The sequence below is a fragment of the Podarcis bocagei genome, assembly GCF_964188305.1.
Source record: "Podarcis bocagei genome assembly, chromosome: 17".
NCBI lineage: Eukaryota > Metazoa > Chordata > Lepidosauria > Squamata > Lacertidae > Podarcis > Podarcis bocagei.
Window position 1 is genome coordinate 30,783,285 of NC_138143.1, and position 24,740 is coordinate 30,808,024.

At 43.0% G+C, this 24,740-nt stretch overlaps 2 protein-coding genes across 6 annotated transcripts in view; both read right to left on the minus strand.

Moving 5' to 3' along the window:
* Window positions 1–4,164: 4,164 nt before the first annotated feature.
* Window positions 4,165–18,733, minus strand: FKTN (fukutin). Of its 3 annotated transcripts, XM_081176672.1 has the most exons (11): window positions 18,620–18,664; window positions 17,229–17,317; window positions 16,780–16,983; window positions 16,239–16,298; window positions 15,344–15,547; window positions 14,465–14,742; window positions 13,310–13,442; window positions 11,406–11,535; window positions 10,522–10,655; window positions 7,531–7,658; window positions 4,165–6,785 (listed from the first exon to the last, which is right to left on the minus strand). In XM_081176672.1, exons 3-11 carry the CDS (start codon window positions 16,882–16,884, stop codon window positions 6,572–6,574), a joined length of 1,386 nt encoding a protein of 461 aa, XP_081032798.1. In that variant the 5' UTR covers window positions 16,885–16,983; window positions 17,229–17,317; window positions 18,620–18,664; the 3' UTR covers window positions 4,165–6,571. The 3 variants fall into 3 exon arrangements, with proteins under 3 accessions (XP_081032798.1, XP_081032796.1, XP_081032797.1); XM_081176670.1 differs by lacking the exon at window positions 17,229–17,317 and having other exon boundaries at window positions 18,620–18,733; XM_081176671.1 differs by lacking the exon at window positions 18,620–18,664 and having other exon boundaries at window positions 17,229–18,101.
* A 2,030-nt stretch (window positions 18,734–20,763) lies between these two features.
* Window positions 20,764–24,740, minus strand: part of FSD1L (fibronectin type III and SPRY domain containing 1 like) — a 31,710-nt gene continuing 27,733 nt past the window's right edge. For all 3 annotated transcript variants that reach the window (XM_081177173.1, XM_081177172.1, XM_081177171.1), the window contains one exon: window positions 20,764–24,429. In XM_081177173.1, coding sequence (XP_081033299.1) covers window positions 24,307–24,429 — 123 coding nt within the window. In that variant the 3' untranslated portion in view covers window positions 20,764–24,306. The remainder of the gene's footprint in view (window positions 24,430–24,740) is intronic.

Genomic DNA, 24,740 nt, shown 5'->3' on the forward strand with positions numbered 1-24,740 from the left:
GTCCGGGCTGAACGATGGGGGTGGAGACGCTCCTTCAGGTATACTGGGTCAAGGCCATTTAGGGCATCACAACATGGGGCAGGGGAAACATTTGTACAGGCTTCTGAGGGCAGAAGGGGAGAGATTTTGGTGCACGGGTGACATTAGTAGTAGCCATGCCCTAAATTAACTGCTCCTGAATCCTCCCTCCTTTCAGTCCATTTGCTTGGTCTTTACAGAGGGCAGAAGTATTTTTAGCAGGACACTGGAAAACCCCAGCAGTACCGTATATTTAGATCCTGGACTCAGATTTGCATTTATAGCCAGCCTGTCTAAAGCATCTGGCGTCTCATGACAAATGGAAGTGTCGCTGTGCGCTGTGTGTTTTGCATAACCTCTCTCTCTCCCCGGAGCACCATTTTGAAATTCCTAGCAAGGAAGCCTTGTCTGTGGATATCAGATGTAAGCAAAACATGTGTACATCTATAGTAGATACTGAGACTACTGATGAAAACCGAAGCCAGGATACCTGGTTTCTTTACTTATTTGTATGGCGTTGCTCTCAAATATTTAGCATTCAGAATGAAACGTTTTCAAATTATGCCAGGACGTATTCCCTTACCTGTGCTAGTTTCTCCCAGTACAGCTGTGGCGCAACAGAAATGGCACATACCAAACTGCTCAGATTTTGAGGTGCTGTTACATTTTTCTCCAGTGTTGAGATCATTTTCTCAGTTCCTCAGTTGAAGGCGACCCGGAAACTACAACCAATCCAGAATGCGGCACCTAGACTGGTGACTGGGAGAGGCCGCCGAAACCATATAACACTGGTCTTGAAAGACCTACACTGGCTCCCAGTACATTTCTGAGCACAATTCAAAGTGTTGGTGCTGACATTTAAAGCCCTAAATGGCCTTTGTACAGTATACCTGAAGGAGCGTCTCCACCCCCATCGTTCTGCCCGGACACTGAGGTCCAGCTCTGAGGGCCTTCTGGCGGTTCCCTCACTGTGAGACATGAGGTTACAGGGAACCAGGCAGAGGGCCTTCTCGGTAGTGGCGGCCGCCTTGTGGAATGCCCTCCCACCAGATGTCAAAGAAATAAACAACTATCTGACATTTAGAAGACATCTGAGGCACTCCTGTATTGGGAAGTTTTTAATGACTGATGTTTTAGTGTATTTTTAATCTTTTGTTGGTAGCCGCCCAAAGTGGCTGGGGAAATCCAGCCAGATGGGCGAGGTATAAATAACAAATTATTATTATTATTATTATTATTATTATTATTATTATTATTATTATTATTATTATTCCTAAGGTTCCAGATTGCATAGCTGCCAAAACACTGCATTTGAGTATTTTCTGGTTTTAATTCCCCCCTGAATTTCAGCATAATTGCTGAATTATCCTCACAAATATACTACCAAAGCTGAACACGCTTGGCTCCAGGGAGTGAGCCACGGTACCACTGGTGAATCCTCACCTGTCAGCATCATTTGCCTGCCAAACAAAACAGAGAAGGCCTTCAAATATGTAAAAGGAACCATGTTGGCAGGCTATTATTTTGAATCTGGGAGACACCGAGCTCTACTTCAGTATGGTATGATTTAAAAAATGGCTTCACTTTGAAACACAGTCATACCTTGGTTTTCAAACAGCTTAGTTCTTGAACGTTTTGGCTCCTGAACGCCACAAACCTGGAAGTGACTCTGTTCTGGTTTGCGAACTATTTTTGGAAGCCGAACGGACTTCCGGAACGGATTCCGTTCGACTTCCAAGGTATGACTATAAAAGCAAGGAGGCTTCTTGAGGCCTGTCTCATGGGGGAAGTAGCTGTTGTAGTTAAAACTGGTTGCATAGTGAAGATGTGGAGAGGATGTCTTAGGTCACATGCATGGAACAGAGTTCATATGCACAGGTACTCTCAGATTTTCTCAGCCGGGTTGCAGGGGTGTGGCCAAGTTATGTTCTTTTCTGAGTCCTCCTTCCTTGCAAAGACACTGTGCATACTTGAGCATTGCAGCTTTACAAAAAGCTCAGCACCCAACTAAACTGAAGTGTCTTACTTTGGTGAAATTCATACAGAGGCCAAAGTCAAAACACAAGTGCTAAAGACACCAGGTCTCTATGTCCAGATCATAAGTGTCCAGATCAGGGGAAATAATAGTACCACTCTATTCTACCTTGCTGAGACCACACCTGGAATACCAAGTCCAATTCTGGGCACCATGATTTAGGAAGGATGCTGACAAGCCAGAACGTGTGCAGAGAAGGGCAACCAAGATGATCGAGGGTCTGGAAACCAAGCTCTATGAGGAGCGCTAGAAGGCAGCTGGGTATGTTTAGCCTGGAAAAGAGGAGACTGAGAGGACAGACGAAAGCCACCTTCAAATATCTCCAGGGCTGTCACATGGAAGAGGGAACAAGCTTGTTTTCTCCTGCTCTGGAGAGTAGGGTTCAAACCAGAACTTTCTGACAGTAAGAGCTGTTCAAGAGTAGAACGGTCTCCTTTGGGAGGTTGTAGACTCTCATTCCTTGGAGGTTTCTAAGCAGAGATTGGATGGCCATCTGTCATGGATGCTTTAGCTGAGGTTTCTTCATTGCAGGGGGATTGGACTAGATCAGGGGTCGACAAGGTTTATCTTGCCTGGGCCCGATCGGTCCTGCGGAGATCCCTCTGTGGGCTGGATCATGCGTGCATGCATCTGCGCACCCCTGATTTTCGGTGTCTGCATGCCTGCGATTTTCGGCGCCGCAGAAGTGAGTCCCTGCGCTACGCTGCACTGGTTTAGCGCAGTGCGCAAGTGGGCATTAGGGCATTAGAGTGAGCCTTAGGTTGGTGACCCCTGGACTAGATGATCCTTAGGGTCCTGTCAGGGAACTGACATCGGAGCTAGAGGCGGAGGGAAGGCTCTCAAATGATGCTGGAGAAGGGCCCAGCAGGGAGAGAGGCAGCTCCGCAGATGGGGAAGCAAATCAGCGCAACACCAGGGATATAGAGGGGCTGATGGGGGAATCGGCGAGAGGGCTCCAGGACTCTTCACCGGACACCAGCGGGGAGAGCACGGGTCCTCTGCTACCCACGCCCACCCTGCGCAGAAGACTTCCGCGCAGAGAGAGTAGGAGGAGACTGGGTGTCAAACAACTTTTATGTTGGAAAAGATTTAAGAAACGCCCACTGACGGATTCTGCTAGCGATTGAGGCAGCCACGAAGTGAAGGGCTGCCCAGACTGAAAGGTTTAGCAAGGCAACAAAGCCTGGAGAGGCGGCAACTTACGCACGAGCAACCCATACACATTACAGGTCCCTTCCAACTCTACAGTTCTATGATTCTGTATCAATGCCATTCTCTAAGACCAAACGCTCCAATTCTCCCATCTCAGCTCAAAGGCTTCTAGCATTAGCGGAGAAACACATGCATGCCTTCTCTCTCTTCAAGTGTCACAATCCATACTTCCAAATACTCATAAAAATCCAGTCATTAAATTAACAGCAAGGCAGTCCTCATTCAATCATCAAAATATATCCATTTTTGACTCTTGATTTAAACCAGTTGGTTAAATACAGTTCATTCGGCAATTTCCAAGGTTAGATTAAATTAATAATTAATAATTCAAAATTGACCGGCAATAATAAATTCTTCTTCTATTAAAGTTCATCCAGAAATTAATTTCCTCATATGGATTTACTCTACAAATTCATTCATTCCATAATGGGCTCAGAAACCCTCAGCCAAGTAAATTAACTGAGCTCATTTTACCTGACAATCAAACGGAGGTGAGAAAAGCAAGATTTCTGTACTCTGCCTTGATTGGTTCTTAGGAACAAAAATCTATACCTTGTTTTGAAACACACTATATTTTAAAAATAGAAACGCAGCATTGCAGCTGCATTGGCACCAATAGCTGAAAAGGCAAGCTGGTTAAAGGAAGCCTGATCTCACTTAGCATTATATTTTCAGAAATTAAGAAGATAAGGAGGACATATACAGGCTATGCCAGGATATATAGAAGCTTAACCATGTTGTTGTCTATCATGCTTGCATTGTTGCTATTTTTGTATATATGACAAATGTAACCTTAAAGCAAGAACATTGTTGAGCACTAACTGCACATTATAAACATATTTGCCAGAGACATAGATTTTGATCTTCCATATTCTGAATAAATGTGACATTTTCCTAAGTCTCTTTTCATAAGTTTATTTAAAAAGTTCAGAACATATGTATTAATTTTAAAGCCTCCTTCAGATTATTTTGTACTGAGTAACATCCTTAAATCTAGGTTTAGTACATTAAAGTACATTAAAACCTTCGTCCCGAATCCAGAAATGTTACTCGATACTAACTTGTCACATTGACTTCAATAGGACAGAAGGAACAACCAACTTTTCCTTGACAGGAGCCACTGACAAGAGCATCATTATACATTGTACAAAACAGCAAACAACTTCATCAATAAGTTAAAACACAATATTGTACGTGGATCATTTAAATACTATTTGTTTTAGTGAGGGGACATGCATTAGTACCTTCTCTCTTTTTCCTTATCTACACAAGATAAATAGTGGTTTTTTTTTAAAAAAGTATTCACATTTTCTGCCCACAAATAGAAATGTCTACATTATTGTGCTTTGTATAACAGAGCTCCCAACAATGCAAAACAGACTTCAGGCCACAGTGAGCCACGTACAAATAAAATATACTACGAGAACTTCTTCAGAGATAACAGTATTTCACATCGTCCTGATCGTCAGTTTCAAATCTCTTTGAACTGCTGCCCATAATAAGGTATGTGACAAATTATTTTTGATTATATTTTTTTGTACAATGCTCCCCCCCCCCCCAGTTATCTCCTAACGATGGGGACATGGCAGGAAAGTCTTGAACTGTGGTTGAAGGTCAATGATACACTATTAAAAGCCGTGCTATTTTTCTAGAAAAACAGATGCCCGAACTCACCATGAACTCACCTCGTTCTCTTAGAATGGCAATGGTGCCCACCTGAGAGTTCCGGTGAGTTCCAGCTGGGGGGGAAAAAACCCTGATTAAAAGTAGTATGGGTTACTATTTTCCCATGATTGAAATCCCACTGGGAATATCTGTAAAAAGGAGCCATGTTGGGATGTGGTCCCCTTTTCAATGCTCTATGAGAATAAGAGGAATTGCTCTTCTGCCTCCGTGAGTCACCTACCCTTACATCCTATTTCCTGTAATGACCAACTGGGAACCTCAAGGAAGTCCACAAGCTCTTCTTCAATACTTAATGCAATAGACCAAGGATAGCCAGCATCAGTATTCTGAGCGGCCATACTGCATTGCCAACGAGTAAGCTGCGAAGGGCTCTCACCCGCCAGCAAGGCTCCCTCAAAAGTGGTCCTGAGTGGGGGCTTCAAGAAAAACCTGGACTCGAGAGGTTGGAAAGAAGCTATGAGCAATTTAGGTGAAAGGGGACCATTTGAGTCAGATGGCCATTCGAGTACATGACATCATTTCCTCCTACTTTCAGATCCATTAGCTGCTAAAGTGATACCGGACCCTGTAGATTCAAACACAGGTTTTAACTAACAACCCATCTGTGGGATGTGATACATAGATAGCAGTCAAATACAACATTCCTTGTTTTCCGAGAGTGGACTTGCAAGGGAATGTTTGGTCCAGCCACTTCCTGTTTCCTCCTGGCCTGGGACATACTTCCTCTTGCATGTGACCAGAGGTGGGCATGACTTTACCTGGGCAGGTAACAAAAGCACAAGGCACACAACCCTCCTCCCTCTCTTTTCCATCTTCCTTTTGTTGTGTGAACTGCGGTCACTGGGATTAACCCCCCCCTTATGGGGTAGATCCATATGTATATACTTTGTAACTAAGTCTGCCTTCAGGGATCCATCTGTGAACTGAATGTGTGAGTAAACTTATACACATTACACAAGACTGTGTCGTGTCTATTCTTTTAGGAGGGATATAAAAGGGTCTTACCAGGAATCTAATATTGAGAAGCTTAAACAAGCTTGCAACAAGCTATCCGCTGTGCATTTAAAAGGGGAATGTAAAACTCTGCTAAATTACAGAACTTGCTAGCACAAGTTAGGAAGGATATTATTAAACAATATATCCTCTCCTGCCTCCCTGAACATTCCCACAAAAACTTCCATTTCGACTAAGCACCAAAAGCCACTGCTAAATAGTCCATGGCTTGCCATACAACTGGTACCACCCACCTGCGTTTTTCAGTGAGCTGTGGTGCAGACATGATCGGTGGGCTGTATTTGGTGACCCCTAGTTTGGGCAGAATAGGCAGCTTTTTTCTTGACTTAGGGACATTTGCTGCAACAAATGTTCAAAATGGCCGCCCAGTATTACTTTTTCCTTAAATACAACTTTTATGTAGCTTATTCCCCACCCCACCCCCCACCCTCAGCTGTAGAAAAGAGTTCTTCAGAGTTCCTGAAGCAAGACATCCATTTGCTTGTGCGTTGACCAACTGAACAGTGAATACATCTTTTACAGCATCTCCTTTGGAAATGGCTGAAGCATTCCACAATCGACGACGCCTTGTGGGCAACATAAATACATGTATTTGCTTTAGATTGATCAGTAGAGTTGAATGACTTCTTCCCATTCGTTGATAGGCCAGATCCCATTGGGCTGGACGTTGGGTGGAGAGTTTTTCCAGTCCCACATCTTCACGGGTATCTTCCACTCTTTACCGTAGTTGGCTTCAATGTAATGGAGAATTTCACATGGCACACGTACCTTGAGTTCTACGAACTCAGTCCAACATAGTGTAAATTTGGGAAACAGATACCTGTGTCGCAGAAAAAGAACAGGAAGGTCAATGATGAAGGAAAGGGGCTTTGTAATCCAATCAGTGAAATGTGGTGCGACTTCATTGACTCTGCATACAGATAATGTTGTAAGAATTCTGGGATCCAGATTGTGTATTGCAGAATTTGGGCTAAAATGGCTTCTACAACTACATACTAAACACCTTTCCATGACTTATACAGACGTACCTTGGTTTTCGAACAGCTTAGTTCTGCTTCCTGCAGCCAATCAGAAGCCGTGCTTTGGTTTTCGAATGTTTTGGAAGCCGAACGGACTTCCGGAATGGATGCCGTTCAACTTCCAACGTACGACTGTACTGGCAAATTTGGGTTGAACAATTATAGTTAACCAAGAGGGTCCTGAACAACAAACCCGCTTCCCCCAAATGCCTGCATTTTTGCAATGGGAAAACTCACTAGAAAACGTGGGGAAACGCTTGTCTAACCTCACTGCAAACCAATCAGAATGAAATGCTCATTAAATAGCCAACACTGTCCATTCTCCCTGCGAACAAATCAAGATGAATACTGAACAGGTCCCCTAGAACCACACCCACTTTTATCCAAAAAGTGGTTTGAAAGCCACTGGTGCAATTCCCTCGTGGTTTATCGTTTTTATATTGGTGGTAGAATGAAGCTGCACTACACTAATTGCTAAGAATATCTCATATTGCAGTTTGTCAAGCTCTATTTCCTTCCCCCACAGACGCCAAGTCTGACTCATACTTGAATTTCTTGCCCGATTTGGCCTGAGTTCCGCCATTCCACACGTGGTCATCCTCTTCATAGAAGAAAAATATATCGAGCTTTACTTCATCCTCTCCTTGAAAGGAGAGCTCCAAGCTGTCTTCAACCTGTAAGGTAGACAGGGGAAAAGCACCTTATATGACACAGATAATATTAAAAGAGGCTGCAAAAGTCAAACACTGCAAACATACAAGAGGGACACATGCCAGGTCTTTGTGCAATGATTTTTAGGCACAAATGACATGATACATGTTTGAGTTTTCTTTATTTTATTTTTTTCTGTTACTAAAGCATGCTTAAAATAAAGCAGCATCTGCTGTAGAGAACCCAATCTGCACCACGCTCCCAATCTGGATTGGGGATCCTGCACCAAGTCTCCTGTTGAAAAGCTTCCCAGACGACTTGCCTACCCAAGTATTGCTTGCACTATATGGCACCCTAGGGCAGGGGTCTGCAACCTTTAAGACAAAAAGAGCCACTTGGACCCGTTTCCGAAGGAAAAAAAACTGGGAGCCGCAAAACTCGTCATTATAAAAATACTTTTTTGTCACTTTTTTATTATTTCTTTGTTTGACCCCTCAGAATTACTCCTCCTCATAGAAATAAACATTAAATTGACCTTTTTTTGTGTGTGTGCTCTTCACTCCCCTTCAAAACAGTGACCAGCGAACATGCCCCCTTTCAATGCAGTGACCAGCGTACATGCCCCTTACAATGTAGCGGGCGGGCGGGAAGGTGGCGTCGGGACGGTGCGTGACTAACGCACGCACCGCCCCCATGCGACGTCACAGCCAGTACAGCGCCCGCCACAGTGGGGAGTGTCGGGGCGCACAATGCGCCTCCTCCCCTCGCTAGTATCCGCCCCGGAGCCGCGGCAAAGGTGTGAAAGAGCCACATGCGGCTCCGGAGCCGCGGGTTGCAGACCCCTGCCCTAGGGGTTGGGGAACTAGCAACCGTGGCAGAAAAGGGTATGCTTTGGCAGGAAACAAGAAGCCAGTTGGGACCTCGCTCCAGACTGAGAGCTGGCGCATCTTCAAAATAAGGAGATAGTTTAAGCATGCATTTTTTAAAAAATTATAACCTGTAACTGGGCTTTGTAAAGAAAACCAAGACTGTTCCTAACCGTTTGGGCTCTTTAGTCACACCAGGATTTAACGGCCTGTTTGAAACCACCTTATCCATATACAAATAAACATTTATTCATGGTTATCAGGTATACTGTATGAGAAGACTATTTATATATCCAGCCTTTCCCCCAAGAAGCTCAAGGCGGCATACATTTTTGCCGGGCCTGATGCTCAGGATGCCTAGAGGTCTGTGGAGTGGGGTGTGTCGTTTAGGGGTTTGTGTTAAGGTCAAGTTTTAATTTCGGAGCGACTTCATTTTTTGCTGTTACTAGTATGAATGCTTTGCATCATTATTGCTGGACTTTATCATGACTTATGTAACGACTGCTTACTTTTATTGCATGCTTGTTTTCATTTATGGCTTATGACTGCTTTTGCAACTAAGTAAATCTTTTGGTGCTGGAGGAGACTCTTGAGAGTCCCATGGACTGCAAGAAGATCAAACCTCTCCATTCTTAAGGAAATCAGCCCTGAGTGCTCACTGGAAGGACAGATCGTGAAGCTGAGGCTCCAATACTTTGGCCACCTCATGAGAAGAGAAGACTCCCTGGAAAAGACCCTGATGTTGGGAAAGATGGAGGGCACAAGGAGAAGGGGACGACAGAGGACGAGATGGTTGGATAGTGTTCTGGAAGCTACCAGCACGAGTCTGACCAAACTGCGGGAGGCAGTGGAAGACAGGAGTGCCTGGCGTGCTCTGGTCCATGGGGTCACGAAGAGTTGGACACGACTAAACGACTAAACAACAACAACAAAATCTTTTGGTGTGGTAAGCTGTGATATATCAATATATTGCCCAAAATCAGTTTGAAGTCCATATCGTGATATTGGTTCCATAATTTTTGACCCGGCAATATATCATGAATCAGGATGTGTGTGTGTGTGCTCTATTCAAAAATCACAATGTGAGGGAAGCTTTTAATGTTTGATGGATTACTGTTATTTTAATATTTTGTTGGAAGCCGCCCAGAGTGGCTGGGGAAGCCCAGCCAGATGGGCGGGGTATAAATAATAAATTATTATTATTATTATTATTGTTAATGCCTCTACATAGCTTCATCCTTATTTCAGACATCGTGGTATATCAGTATATCACAATGTTTAGTTGCTGATATATCACGATGTTGAAAACCAGAAATTGCCCAGCCCTATAAGCCTATAAGGGACGCAGGTGGCGTTGTGGGTTAAACCACAGAGCCTAGGACTTGCCATTTAGAAGGTCGGTGGTTCAAATCCCCGCGATGGGGTGAGCTCCAGTTGCTCGGTTTCTGCTCCTGCCACCTAGCAGCTCGAAAGCACGTCGAAGTGCAAGTAGATAAATAGATACCGCTCCGGCGGGAAGGTAAACGGCATTTCAGTGCGCTGCTCTGGTTTGCCAGAAGTGGCTTAGTCATGCTGGCCACATGACCCGGAAGCTGTACTCCCTCGGCCAATAAAGCGAGATGAGCGCCGCAACCCCAGAGTCGGCCACGACTGGACCTAACAGTCAGGGGTCCCTTTACCTTTATAAGCCTATAAGCCGGTTTGAGCATGGAAAGGCAGCATACAACTAAACAACGCTGTTGATACATGGTTCTGTCCTCCCACCCTTTTTGTCCTTACAACGATCCTGCAAGGTAGGCTGACTAAGAGTGATAGCGACTGGGACCCTGGGTCACTTGGCAACCTTCATGACTGCAAAGAGATCTGAACCCAAATCTCCCCAGTCCAGCATCCACTGCTCCACGGTAGCTCTTCCAACACACAATATTTTCTTCCTGTTAAGAGCCTAGAATTGCACACCCTGGAAAGGAGGGGTTACAAACAGGGCAAAGTGCCCAAGTCAGGTGTGTCATCCACCAACCTTGCCAAACTTGTGCTTTAGCGGCAATCCTGCCTTCTGAAATGCTGGAATGATATCTGGCTGGTAGTCTTGAATGAAAATCCCCAAGTCCACATCTTTGCTGTAAGGAATAATATTGCACTGCCTGTACCAACCTGAAAACACAACAGTTCTGTGAGCTTCATGGCAGAAAGCTGGCACAGTACAGACCCCAAGCCCACAAAATCTACCAGCCTATGAAGATTTCTCCTAGTTTGCTGGGGACTTGCAGAGGAGGGGTTGGCAAAGGCTGTAAGGATATGGTGGCGAAGAGGGGTTAGGGAGTGGAGCAAGTTAAGGGTCGCAGTGCCTAGTTCTCTCCCATCATTACATAAAGAAGACTGATGACCTTCTTTCCAGGGACATTCCAAAATTTCGGCAAGTACTGGGGTGTTTAAGGCTTAAGCCATTTAACCATACATGTTTCAAGCTGTTTTGGTTCATATTTCAGTTTTGGAATATGAAAATGTGTCTTTGCATGTTTGTGGGTTTTGCAGTACCTGTTAAGACACCCCTGAGTAACTGAATGCATTCAAAATAAAAAAAATTCCTTCCAGTAGCACCTTAAAGACCAACTAAGTTAGTTCTTGGTATGAGCTTTCGTGTGCATGCACACTTCTTCGGATACACTGGAACCATGGAAGGCACCACATTGAGCAGCATGAAATGGAAGTCCATCAAGTGTATCTGAAGAAGTGTGCATGCACACGAAAGCTCATACCAGGCACTAACTTAGTTGGTCTTTAAGGTGCTACTGGAAGGAATTTTTTTATTTTGACTATGGCAGACCAACACGGCTACCTATCTGTAACTGAATGCATTCAGTTCTCAATCTTAGCGACCAAACGTGACCACAAGCTCCTTACCCAGGCAAGTTCCACTGCTCAGCCAGAATCTGACTCCTAAACTGTTTAATGTCAGAGAAGCAAGATGCAGCAAGGCCTTGGCTTTCTTTCTGAATTCAACAGCATCCAGAGATACATCATCAGGGTACAGCTAAAAAATAAAAGGGAAATTGTAAACGACTCTTGCATTATTTTCATACAGTCAAGTGTTTACAGCTCCCACCAAACTACTTTTTTTCTGCTGTTTCAGTATTTTAACTTTTGTTATGTAGGGTTGTAATTTTCCTTGATTTTTCTTGTTTTATCTTTTTGTGTATCGCTTTGAAGTCTTTTACAATCAAGTGGTATATACATTTTATGAAATAAATCAATCAATATTTAATGAACTTCAAGATATATTCAAACACAGGTAAATAACCATTTTCAATACAGATTTTTTTCTATGCCAGTATCTACTGCCGTGTCACAGAAGATACTATTATTTTCCTGCTTTCCTGTATAAGATAGATTCACCTTTGTTTCCATGCACAGGATTTTCATTCTTTGGCGCCACCAAGTGTTAAAGGATTATAGCAAAATTATTTATCTGTATTGTTCTGTGGCTGGCTTCGGGACTATAACATTAAACTACCAGTGGGCTGGATGGGTAAAAGGGTCCATAGGTTTCAAGCTATTTCCATTAACATTTAAATCTGAAACAGGACTCTGGGGTCAGGAAGCAAAGAACCATGCAGATACTTCTATGTACCAAGGGGAGCTTTGACTTGTGATTCATGAACAGCACTCTTCCACACTTTACAGCAAACAATGTTTCCAACTGTAGTTCATTGGACCTTGGAATACGTATAAGTAAATAATTATTTAAACATGAGCCACGTAAGAGATCAGAAGCTAGCTTCACCACCATTGCTTATCTCTGGAGGTAAAAAAAAGAAGGTAAATGAGTCCTGGTTGGTTAAGTCCAGTCAAAGGTGACTATGGGGTTGCAGCACTCATCTCCGCTTTCAGGCCGAGGGAGCCAGCATTTGTTCATAGACAGCTTTCCAGGTCATGTGGCCAGCAAGACTAAACTGCTTCTGGTGCAGCGGAGCACTGTAACGGAAACCAGAGCACATGGAAGTGCCGTTTACCTTCCCGTCGCAGCAGTACCTATTTATCTACTTGCACTGGTGTGCTTTCGAACTGCTAGGTTGGCAAGACATGAGACAGAGCAACAGGAGCTCACCCCATCGTGGGGATTCGAACCGCCGACCTTCTGATCAGCAAGCCCAAGAGGCTCAGTGGTTTAGACCACAGTGCCACTCATGTCTTATATCTGTAGGATCCGTATAGCATATATAAATCAGCAAGGCAGGAGGAGTTAAATCAGGATTGCACAAATCACAATCCAGCCATGCACCGAAACAGCTCACTGTCTGCTTGACTACAACTCTCTCCTCTTATTTTCACAATCAGAGGCAAGCCGTTTAGTAGGCCACTGCAGGTGGTTCATAGGCAGCATCGGGCTTGGTGGGTCATAGGGTGTGCAAGTCTGCAGTAAGATATTTTCATATGATTCTACAGTCTGGGAACAAAGGCATCCATCCACACAGTCTAGATCAGTGTTTCCGAAACTTGGGTCCTCCATCTGTGTTTTTGGTTGTTGTTTTTTTGGGGGGACTACAACTCCCATCATCCCTAACTAGCAGGAGCAATGATCAGGGATGACTGGAACTGTAGTCCAACCCCCCCCCCCCCCAAAAAAAAACCCCAGCCAGGCAGCCAAGTTTGGGAAACCCTGATCTAGATATACTAGCATTCCCATTTAAGCATGTTAACTCTGACAACAACAACCATTTTAACCCTGGGGTGGTGGGGGGAACCAGGCAAGCAACACTGGAAAATATTTCACATTTTGGGTGAAATGCTACTTGATAACCACTAACCTGGAAGAAAGATCGAGCTTCTCTGTACCTACATTCAATAAACCTGGAGTGGGACCTTTCCTCTAGGAACTGAGATGGCTCTTTTGGAATCTGGACTGTCAACCCATCAATGGAAACACTTATTAGTTCTAGCCTGTTACAAAGGAGGAAAGAGTTACATTAACCTGGCCAGAAAACAAGAGCAACTTTCATGTCCGGAAGGTGAAACAAAATGAAACACAGGAGCAGCTGCAGTCGCTTCATATGCAAAGGCTGCAAATTATCTATTTTCACCCAACTACTCCAAAATAACTCATTCCATTTGGACCAAACGAGGTGTTCTGAAGCTGTTCAGCCCATCTGCACCAACAACAAACAAATGCCTACGATGGGAAGGCAGAATGGAAAAAGTAAAACAGCACCATGCTCTCATCCAGGTGAATCCCTTTAGCCAAATGGATCAGGGACTCTGCCATACAGTGGACCCTTGGGTTACGTAAGTTTCGGGTTGCGAACACAGCAAACTCGGAGGAGCGCAGAAGCGTTCTATCGCGCCGCACACGTGCACAGAAGCAGTGTCTCTAGATGCGGACTTTTCAGGGTACATAAGGACCCCAGGAATGAATTAAGTTTGTATCCAGAGGGTCTGCTGTACTAGAAACAACCCATCGGATACAAGGGCAGAGGTACATTACTTGCCTAATGAAAGATTTATCCGAGTGCCTTTTCCCCTTGGGGGACCATACTTATTTTCAGCTACTTGCATTTAAGGATGTGTTGCAACATGATGAGCAACAAGCTGTTTATTTCCCAGCTATTTCTTCTGTTTGGCCCCATTTTGAAGCCTCACAGCCCAGTGGCAACCACATCCTGGTGGTAAAGGATTTCCCAAGTTTAAAATGCATTTATTTGTCCTGTCCTGATTTTATAGCCAAACATCATCACTGCACGATTCCCTGTTCTAGTGTCATGCATCAGGGCGGGAGAAGAATATTGTCGGATCATGAATGTAAAACTTTTCTCCATTGCTGTTATCTCATTGACTTCAGAAACCCTGCACATATGATTTCATTCGTCGTTCAGCAAGGATACAAGGCAAGCCGGACAGCTGTGTGCTTTGCATGAAAAACTCGTGCATCAAATAGAAACAGAATACGCTGCCTTGCCATTTCTTACTTGTCGTAGGCTCCCGGGTAGCGGCCAAACGGCAACTTCCGAAAAGGTACAAACTTCCGGTCCATGTGTCGCTTCAGCCGCAGCTGTCCGTGCCAGAGGTAGTTCCCGCTCCTCTCATAAAAGACCACCAGATGGATGGCATGCGCTGCCAGTCTGAAAATATAGTGTAAGGGAATCTCCATCCCAGAGAGGTCGTCCATCTCTTCTAGACGTGGGTCTTTGCTCTGAAGCTTTAGCCACTGGAAACCCACTCTCTCAGCAGCTCGAAACAGGCCCACCTGAAATTGACACGCTACATTTTGGCTCAGTACATTAAACACACACACACAGTCCTGCTTTGCAAAGCACTTGCTCTTCTGTTTCAAAATGAAACAGAACCCCCTCTTTGTGGGAATGCAATTATTCTTACAATCTCCTTTTTAGTTAGTTCATAGCTTCTCTGAGTTATTCAAGCCCCTTCGCCACTGCAAGGCAGTGATCCATGATCTAATAAATACACTTAACCAACTTATTTGGCTTCACACAGTTCTCTGAATACCACTTAGCATTTATTTTCATACACTTCTTTAAGTGTAAGAAGTGTATTAAAACCTCTTTTGTGCTTTTCTGCAGTTTTCCTCCTGAGTAACAATACTATCTGTTAAGATATGAAGGCCAAAACAAACAAACAAAAAACCTTCAAATACGAACCACAGAGAGACACACTCCAAGAGATCTGTTGCTGCTCTGAGGTACCTTCTAAGCAACATTTGCCTTGTGGTCAAGTCACTCACCCTGTGACTCCCCCTTTCTCAAAAATTCCTGAGAAATGCACCATAAATGTTTTGATAAGTTGCAAAGTTTAGCATAGATAGGTAAATAAAGATGAGACAAATTTACCTCAAGTTTCCAGGCTTTGTCCAGGACGGCAAAGGTGGTAAAGTCCCGTCGAGCACAGAGGTATCTGCATTCTGAGTGGCTGCTATCAGGAGAGGTCCTGAGCTGCTTCAAGTCTGTGTCAATTAGTCCCAGAAGCAATGGATCAATCAGATGCACAGGTATGTTGTGACTGGACATCAAGCTAATGAATTTCTTAACAACGTGCTGTGTAAAGAGACAGGAAAGGGAAAAAACATTTTTAAAAAGCTTTTGAAGACCCCTAAGTCAATAAAGTAACAATAACGGGTATCATACTGATCAAAGCAGCAAAAGAGATCTTATACATCTTATACTCAGGGCTGCCTCTGAAGACGGTTCAGAAACTTCAGCTAGTGGAGAATTCAGCGGCCACACTGCTCACTGAAGCAAGATGGTTTGGGCATATTACACCGATCCTGGTCTGCCTGCACTGGCTACCAATTAGTTTCTGTGCCCAATTCAAAGTGCTGGTTTTGACCTATAGAACCTTAAACGGCTCAGGACTGCAATACCTCTTTCATGTGCCTCCTCCTCGAGAGGTCCAGAGGGTGGCAACATGAGAACAGGCCTTCTCTGCAGTGGCTGTGGAATGCTCTCCCCAGGGAAGTTTGCCTGGTGCCTTCATTATACACCTTTAGGCGTCAGGCAAAAACATTCCATTTTAACCAGGCCTTTAGCTGACCTAATCAACATCCTATACCCTTTAAAATGTGGCTCTTTTAGGGGGGAGTTATTGGGTTATTGTTTTTATTTTTATTTCATATATTGTGACCTTTTTTGTGACCCGCCCTGAGACCACCGGGTGTGGGGCGGTATATAAATTCAATAAATAATAATAATAAAATAATAAAAATACTTTCAGTGCAAAAGTACTTACCCACCGACTACCGTCTTGTCCTGCTTTGTTCCCTTTAATCTTGGGGAAAACAGCTCCATTCTAACAAAACCAAACAACAGAGAAGAGGCTTTGCAAGTCAAGTCCTAGTGCTACCACCAAGACAAATGAGAAGCGAAGCTTTGGTGATATTTTTCAAAAATATTGCATTTTTTAATATATATTTGAACTAATCTATTTTCAACTCGAAGAGTACACACTTCCTCTGTTGACTAACCTTCTGACATACTACACTGGAATCAAACTATAAAGATAGCAATGGAGCTAGAAAGCTCCACTCCACTTGACCAGAAAATGGCCAGACCATAACCTGGAATATATGAAATCTAATTTTAACCATGTTTAAGCCATATTGATTTCATTGGAATTTACTACCAAGCAAGAATACTCAATACCAAGCAAGTCTCAATCTCGTGTCTCCCATCTTATTTTAACAAATCACTATAAACACTTGTTTGGATTCGTTCTGCTGAATGTAGCTGTGTGGTGTTGTTGTTTTTAAGTGAGCTGCCAGAGTTCTTACCCTTGGTGATAAATAGTATTTATAATAGTACAGCTGGAACAGGAGAAAGACTGAGCTTGTCAAAGTAAGAAGGCCCAAAACCACGTTCTTGTTAATTCTCTGCATTAGTCTTCAGGGCTCTCTTGACTATCAGTTGAAAGCAGGAGCTTTGTTCTTCTCATCTTTTCAAGTAGCTTACCAAGGTCTCTCCAGTGGAAAATAAAGCTGGGGAAAAGGGGAGGGGGGAACTTGAATTCAATGAAGTGTTTGTAACAGTTTTATATAAACGAGAATCATTGTTTTGTGCAAAGCACATTAATGCTTGTTCGAATTACTTTTAAGTCTCTTAACAATGAGAAACAGCAAAGTGCTTGTGTGAATCCCTGTTGGTTAGTAGCATAACACAGCTAGGTCCTCAGATTCACCCCCCCCCCTTTCTCCCAAAAGTGTTTGAAAAAGGAGGAGCTAACCTTTTTCAGGTGCTTGAAGACAGCATCCCTCCAGGGAACTGCACTAATCAGGGAGTTATATTCCCCTCTTGACTCATTCAGTGATCAATCTGATGACAGGGACAGAGAATTTGCATCCTTATCAGGGTGATGGGAAGAGCAGAGAGGGATAAACCTCTCCACCAAATCCCAGTGCCATGTCTACTTTTAATCACCCCCTTTTAAATTATTACTGTCTCTGCTAAAAATCAATGGGGTTTTGCTGGAGGTAGGGTCACACTGAGTAATTCCTACCTGCAACACACTATCAAAGGTACAAAGCAATCATAAACCAAGTTTGTTCTTTCGGGGCTTGTCATGGGCTCCCACATCCAGTGCTTAAAGCACATTCAATGCACATCTATCCCCGTGTCTCCAAAGAATCCTAGGAACTGTTGCTTAAAGGCGCTGGAAACTGTACCTTTCCCATCAGAGCTACAGTTCCCAGCAGCTTCTCACATACACACGCCCTCCCATCAGATGTCAAGGAGATAAAGAACTACACAACTTTTAGAAGACATCTGAAGGAAAGCCCTGTATCAGGAAGTTTTTAATGTTTGACGTTTTACTATGTTTTTATATGTGCGGCGCTGCCCAGAGCGGCTGGGGAAACCCAGCCAGATGGGCGGGGTATGAATTATAAAAATATTATTTTATTTTATTACATTTGAATACCGCCCTTCATCTGCAGATGCCACAACTTAAGAATACGAGATAAAAAAAACCAAGGGGATAAACAGCTGCACAACTTTAAGAAGACATCTGAAGGCAGCCCTGTTCAGGGAAGTTTTTAATGTTTTATCATGTTTTTAATATTCTGTTGGAAGCCGCCTAGAATGGCTGCAGAAACCCAGTCAGATGGGCGGGGTATAAATAATAAATTATTATTATTAATAATAAGCCAAATGGCTCCTTAAACCAGGGTTACAGTGGCCAAAACACAATGCCTAGTTGCCATTTTGGAGCCGGATATTTCCAATACAACTTTTTGGGGTTTCCAATTGCGCGGATAAAAATACTGTGGATAGAATTCGACAGGATGTGTTGTTAGTGTGTGGAAACTGGCAAGATCCAAGGATCCCAAGGCAGGCAGGCGCCTCCAAGGCGGCAAAATGCGCCTGGCGAATTTCGAACGCTGCCTGGGGGGGGGGTGGGCGGCGGGGTTGGGCTAGATGACCCTCGCAAACCTCCCCGTTTAACTTTATTTAGCAGCTGCTTTATTTAATCTTGTCGTCGTCGTCCGTCCCCCCCCCCGACCTTGTCCCTGGGGGAGCGTTAAAAGAGGAGCCTAAGGCGAACCCAGCAAGAAAGCCGCCCCACTAAAAAACAACACCACGCCTCATAGGAACTGCCTTCACCCGCGTCCCTCTTACCTGACGGCGCGCCAGGCAGGTAGGAGCCGAGCGACGGGCTTCTGCCGTAAAGCGAAGCCCTCCCTTTACGGCACCGGCCGCCTAAGGGAGGCGCGAGGAGAACATAGAGTTAAGACGGGAGGGAGGGAAGAGTCCGTTTACGAAGGCGCGCAAGTTGCCTTTTCCCCCCTTGAAACTTCATTTCCGGTTCCCGTTTGAAGGGCCTCTCTGTTTGCAAGGAGGGACGGAAAGCGGGGGTGGGGAGCCGGAGGTGTTGCGTCGCTTCACTTGAGGCTCCGACCCCCTTTTTTTGGGGGGGGGGGAATTAAAGCTGACGCCCGGTGTGCGCGTGCGTGGAAGATGCTGCGTCCCCAGCTGTTCCCAACAAGCCGCAGCTCCCAACGTGTCTGAGGCTGCTGGGAGCAGAAGGGGAGGGAAGGTCCCTTCGGTTTGACTTCCCCTCCTGGAGGTGCACTGCGTTGCCTCTCGACGTAGACGGAGGCAGACATCAAGCCGACCTTTTGGTTACTTTTCATAGGTGTTCGACAAATGGATACACTAAAAATAAATTGCTAATATAGTTTAATAAAATAATAATAATAATAATAATAATAATAATAATAATAATAATAATAATAATAATAATAATAATAATAATAATAATGGTAAAGTTAAGAGGGGGGGACACCCATCCTGCAAACTTGCACTCAGGAGGTATGTGTGTTTTATTTTTGCACGTGCTGTTCGGTGTCCTGCAGCTCCTTTAACACGGTGGAAGGCACCAGTTTGAAAATGGGGAAACACACACTGAGGCAGCTACGCCTCAGTTCATTCATTCATTCATTCATTCATTCTGGCCCTAGAATGGTATGAGTTGGTCCAGTTGGAAGGGACCCGGAAGTTCTAGTCCAACCCCCTGCAATGCCGGAATCGACTAAAAAGCATCCCTGGTAGGTGGCCATCCAACCTCTGCTTAAAAAAACAACAACACAACCTTCAAGGTTTTTTTCACCACCTTCTGAGTCATTATTTTGTCATTTCATCAAAACCTCAAAGTGGTTTACTAAAAGATGAAAAAACATTGGGGGGGGGAGGAGACACCACCACAGCCCTACTTTAAGAGCATTGCAAGAGATAAAATACTGAAACAGATTAAAATTACTTAAAAGTTTCTAAGGTAGGTTTATCTGGACAAAAAATTTCCGGAGGCATCAAAAGGAGCACAGCAAAGGGGCCTGCTTTATTTCAATAGGCAGAGTTTAAATTTATCAGGTGAGGTTGCAGCGCAAGGACTGGAAATGCTATTTGTAACAACTATTTGCAAAAACAAAACCCACACCACCATGCAATCCTAGCAGCTGTTCTAAATTCAGGTCAAGCAGGACAGCTTCATCCTAGGCTAAAAAATGGAAGTGTCTAATCTACACTTCATTATTGACAAGCTGTGCCATAAGTGTGGTAAAACAAAACAACAACAACAACAACCCGCTTGGAACTAAATTGATTTTTCTCATCTGAGAGCTACTGGAAGGCTGATCCAGCACTACCACCATACAAATATATGGTTCCCCAATACGTATCTTTAAAACAGTTAAGCCCCATGTCGGAAAAGATTGAGTATGAACACAGCAGCCTCATTGGCAGTTACTATTAGCCCAACAATGTTTCGGTTGTTTCCCCTTCACTGTTACCTATGTTACTACCAATAGCATTATATATATTAAGTGCCAGATCAATAACTCACATACATTAAAGACAGCAAGTGTCACTCTATTTTCAGATAGTTGCCCTCTCTAGTGAAAGAATTAAAAGGTGAAGGAATAATTTGACTAAATATTACTAGCCTCCCTGTTATGTAAGTTTGCTTTATACGTCTGCTAAAACCGCCCAAGAGTTACAGCATTTATATTGTTTTTTCAGGCAGACCTCCCAAAGCTGTTTACATAAACATATTTTATTGTAACTTCTAATACATACAGATATAAATATATGAGAACGACTTGTTTGTTTAGGAAAAGCTGTTACTGCTGCTTCTCCCCTCCCAAGGCAAGAACCTCCAGAGGCCCTTGTTTCCCCAGTAATGTTCAGGCAAAGATCTTCCATACCCAAAGAAAGCCACTTCTCTATAGCATACTATCCTCAGAAAAAGCACGACAAAAGATGTATACGAGTTTTCAAAAGTTTATTAATACAAAACCCCTGCAAGATGTGTTTGACTTAAAGACACAGCAAATTAAAACACTCCATGGGCTCTAAGGCACCCCAGTTGTACAGTGTTGTGGTAGGTAGGGTTGTTGTCCGAGGGTACTTGACAAGGATGAAGAGCAAAGCACTGGGTACCTGAGGTCAGTGCACAATTTCCCCATTTAGGAAGTTCAGTGTGACAGCAGAATATCAATATGCTTTCTTATCTCAATACCTTACACTAGGAGAGTAATGATAAGAGCCATTTTGAAAAGGCACATGCAGAAGTGTTTTACCGGTGGTGAAAACGAGCAGCCCACTTGCAGAGAAAAGCCGCTGATTTGTACAGTACTACGGGAGGAAAACGCGGCTTAAGTTTCCCTTTCAAGTCAGTAGGCTTCCAGAACACTTCAGTTTAATTCCAAGGACAAAAGTAACGACCAGAAAAGATAGAGTCAACCAAGTCTGCCAACCGCATAGTAACAAAGTCAGTTGATATACCACACAAAGTTCTCACTTGCATAATTAAAATGCCAACATTTGCCGAATTAGTTTGCCTCAAAACTGTTCCTACATCACAAAAAGGAATCCTGTCCTAAGAGACAAGGGAGAGAACAATATATAGGAGTATTTCTGCTTCCTTTAATAAAAGGAGAATGTATTATGTTCATTACATAGCCCTCAAACTTAAACTGAATTATTAAGACTGTATTGTATAGTCACTGTATAACCATTCCACTCTTACACCCTTAAAATACCATTCATAATACGGTTTTGTGACTTGGGCTTTCAGCTGCTCTTCAAAAACCTCTAAGCAGATTCACATAGTTTTGGATTTAAACCCAATTGTGAATTACATTTGCTACTTTATTATACAAAAGGGAGTCAAGTTGTGTTACATGATTATGTCACAGTAGACAATTCCATAATTTCTGTAAACTAAATTAACAATACACATTTTCTTCTTGCTGTAAATATACAAAAAAAACCCACCTTTCATTAGCTACAAATACAAAAATACTTCAAATTTTACAATGAGTAAGCAGACAAATTATATACACACTATGCCTTGTTTGTAACCAATCTAGCATATCTACCTGAAGAGTAAACACAATCAAATAATTGTTTTGCTCAAAACCATCAAACTGAGTAATTTGCTTTGCTCAATTGCACCAATTTCTGCATGCTTGCCACAGAATGCAAACCTATCAATGTTGTTAGTTCAAGTTTCATAAACAATATCTAAAGTGCTTAAGGCATTTCCTCGTGTCACCATACTCTAATTCCTTAAACTGATATGGAACTACCCAGCTGGGCAGCCAACAGAAGCACCTATGCCTCAGATTGTTCCACTAGCAGTAATGTTCCTCCGATAAGGATAACCCACCACTCCAAATGTATGTTTCCCAATACATGTCAAACCTCTAAACACTAGTACTGCATCTGGAATAAATATTGCAGATCCACTGAGTTGTGGAGAATTCACAGAGATGCCTGCATAATTCAGTAGAACTTGCAACTGTGAAGTATTCAGTCGATTCAGAGTCTGGATCACACTTGACAGTCAGCAGATGCAACCATTTTAAGACAGTTAAGTGCCTCTATTAACTGTACATAGAACAAAGGCCTTGCTCCAAAATATGTAATTCCGAGAGTATAGCAGCTTGATTCTGACTAGTTAGAAGCCCATTTATACTGGTCAAAGCATCATAAAGGTATTTACCACATTATATTTTCTTCCTAGAAGTAGTTGGCATGTTATCTGCATTGGGCATAACAAGCCAGTTATCAAAACATCTTTATTTCACAAATCAAATATGCAAAGAATAAAAAGGTGAACTTAAGTGCTGCAAATACAAAGGTATACGAAGCAGAACTACATGAAGGGTCTTACAGAACAAACACATCATTACAATGGGATAAATACTGGGTTCCTTGATTGTTAGAAAACATGGTAAGACTAGGTAGAACATGGTATTTAAGGAGTTCTTAGAACATGAGACGTTTTACTGTGATTTGCTACTCTTTTGCAAGAGGGACAATGGAGTAAACAGATTGGATCAGCGTAGCCATTCAGCGATTCTGAGGAAGCAATTTACATGGTTCAGTTGGGAAAGTTGAACATTCAAACTCAATTCTTAACACTTCAGAGACAACTGCAGGTATTCATTTCTCACAAGTGAAAAATGCTCAGATGCGCTTTATTAAAAAGTTTGCTTCTTACTATTCTGTGAAATTTCTCAAGAGTGAGACAGTAGATCACAGAATGTAAAAAAACCCAACACCCCCAAAACCCTAGTATCAGGTTCTATGATGGAGAAATTAATAGGGAACCACACTCAAAATGTTCAAAGGTTGGAAGTTACCATAAAATCTGAACATGCCATCTACATTCTTAATATATGCTTCCGACATCATGGAGGAAACTCAGAACTTATGGAGCCTTTAAAACTGGAATGTACAATCCACTTTCAAAATCTACAGGAAAAGTGCTTTAGAGGTTTGAAGATAACATCATTCCGGACATTAACCATGTTACAAAACTAAGGTGTCTGATGCATCTAGCAGTTGACTAGGTACAGTATATTATTTTGAGCCTCTGGAGCAGTTTTCAGGGCACAGCCTAGAAACTAAAGATGTGGCAACAAGCCATTAGCTTACAGATAAGAATGGCTGGCGAAACATGACTTAATTCTGAGCATACACTTAACCTCAAAAAAGTGTACCATGTGAAGTACACACTGAAACTGGCTGACAATACAAAAAATGGGACTTAAACTGCCTCATTACTGAGCTCAGGTGATTTAACAGAGGAAAATGGAAGCACTTCGAAAAGCTCCTTAAGCTGACTGGTCAGAAATACTACAATCTCTTCCATTCCTCAAAGCATTTTTCATGGTTAATGGACACTGTCCAAATACCAGTTTAAAATACACTACTTGAGATGACTGTGTAGTTCTCGGCAATGTTATTCATGGTGCCCACCTGCGTAAAAACTACCTTGAATCAAAGGACAGTGATCAAAACCTAAGTATTTGTACCACACACCACCACCTTTTCATTACACTGAGTTATGGAAAGTTAGACTGGCTTTTTTAGATGGCTCTCATTTTTAAAGCTTCTGTGTATTACCCTCCAGCTCATCTCCTTTTCCGGGGTCAAGGAGTGAGTGTTAGAAACCTAGAGAGAAGAAAAGCAAGGAAGGCCTTTTAGACCAAGATCATACTTGCCTTTGTTGCGTGTTATACTGAAGTTATCTGTCAAGAATCCGTAAGACAAGTAGTCAAACTTAGTCTAACAGTAGTAGATAGCTACAACCTCAAATACCCAATTCTCTTTTTTAAAAAAGATCAGTCTATTTTCCTATTACACTGCAGATTCACAGTACACTCCTGCTAACGTTTTGGTTCAGCCCCACTAGTGGTGCTTAGGCCTCAGAAGTAGCAGGAACACATTAAAGCATTGCTCAAAAGCTCTTTGAGTAACACCTGCAAAGAAAAAGCAGTTAACATGAAGTGAAAATATCATTGGGCAACATTGGTTAGGCTGCTGGCTGAACCGCTTAATCCATTTTCGCTCTTCTGCAGTGTTTTCACGGCACTTGGCACCTGCAGTCCTGTTGTCAAGGTGAGACCACCACACCAAACCTAGAAAACAGATATATAAAAAGATGAGGGGTCATCAGTGCTCTCTTCTTGCTCAAAGTCAATTAAAATCATGGCAATCACTGTACATCACAGCATTTTTCTGTCTGTCCCTCGAGTATGTTGAGACCCCTATCTTCTCTATAACTGGCCCTTTTTCACCAAAGAGCTGACCAGGGGAACAGTGAGAATGACAATGATTAACAGTGTTGTCACTTTTTGAAGAATTAAGAGGCTCAAATCCAGTTTAGCCAGAGTTATATTTTTAAACAGTTGCTCTGAACTGCTTAAAAAGTGTCACCTTTTCTACTTTT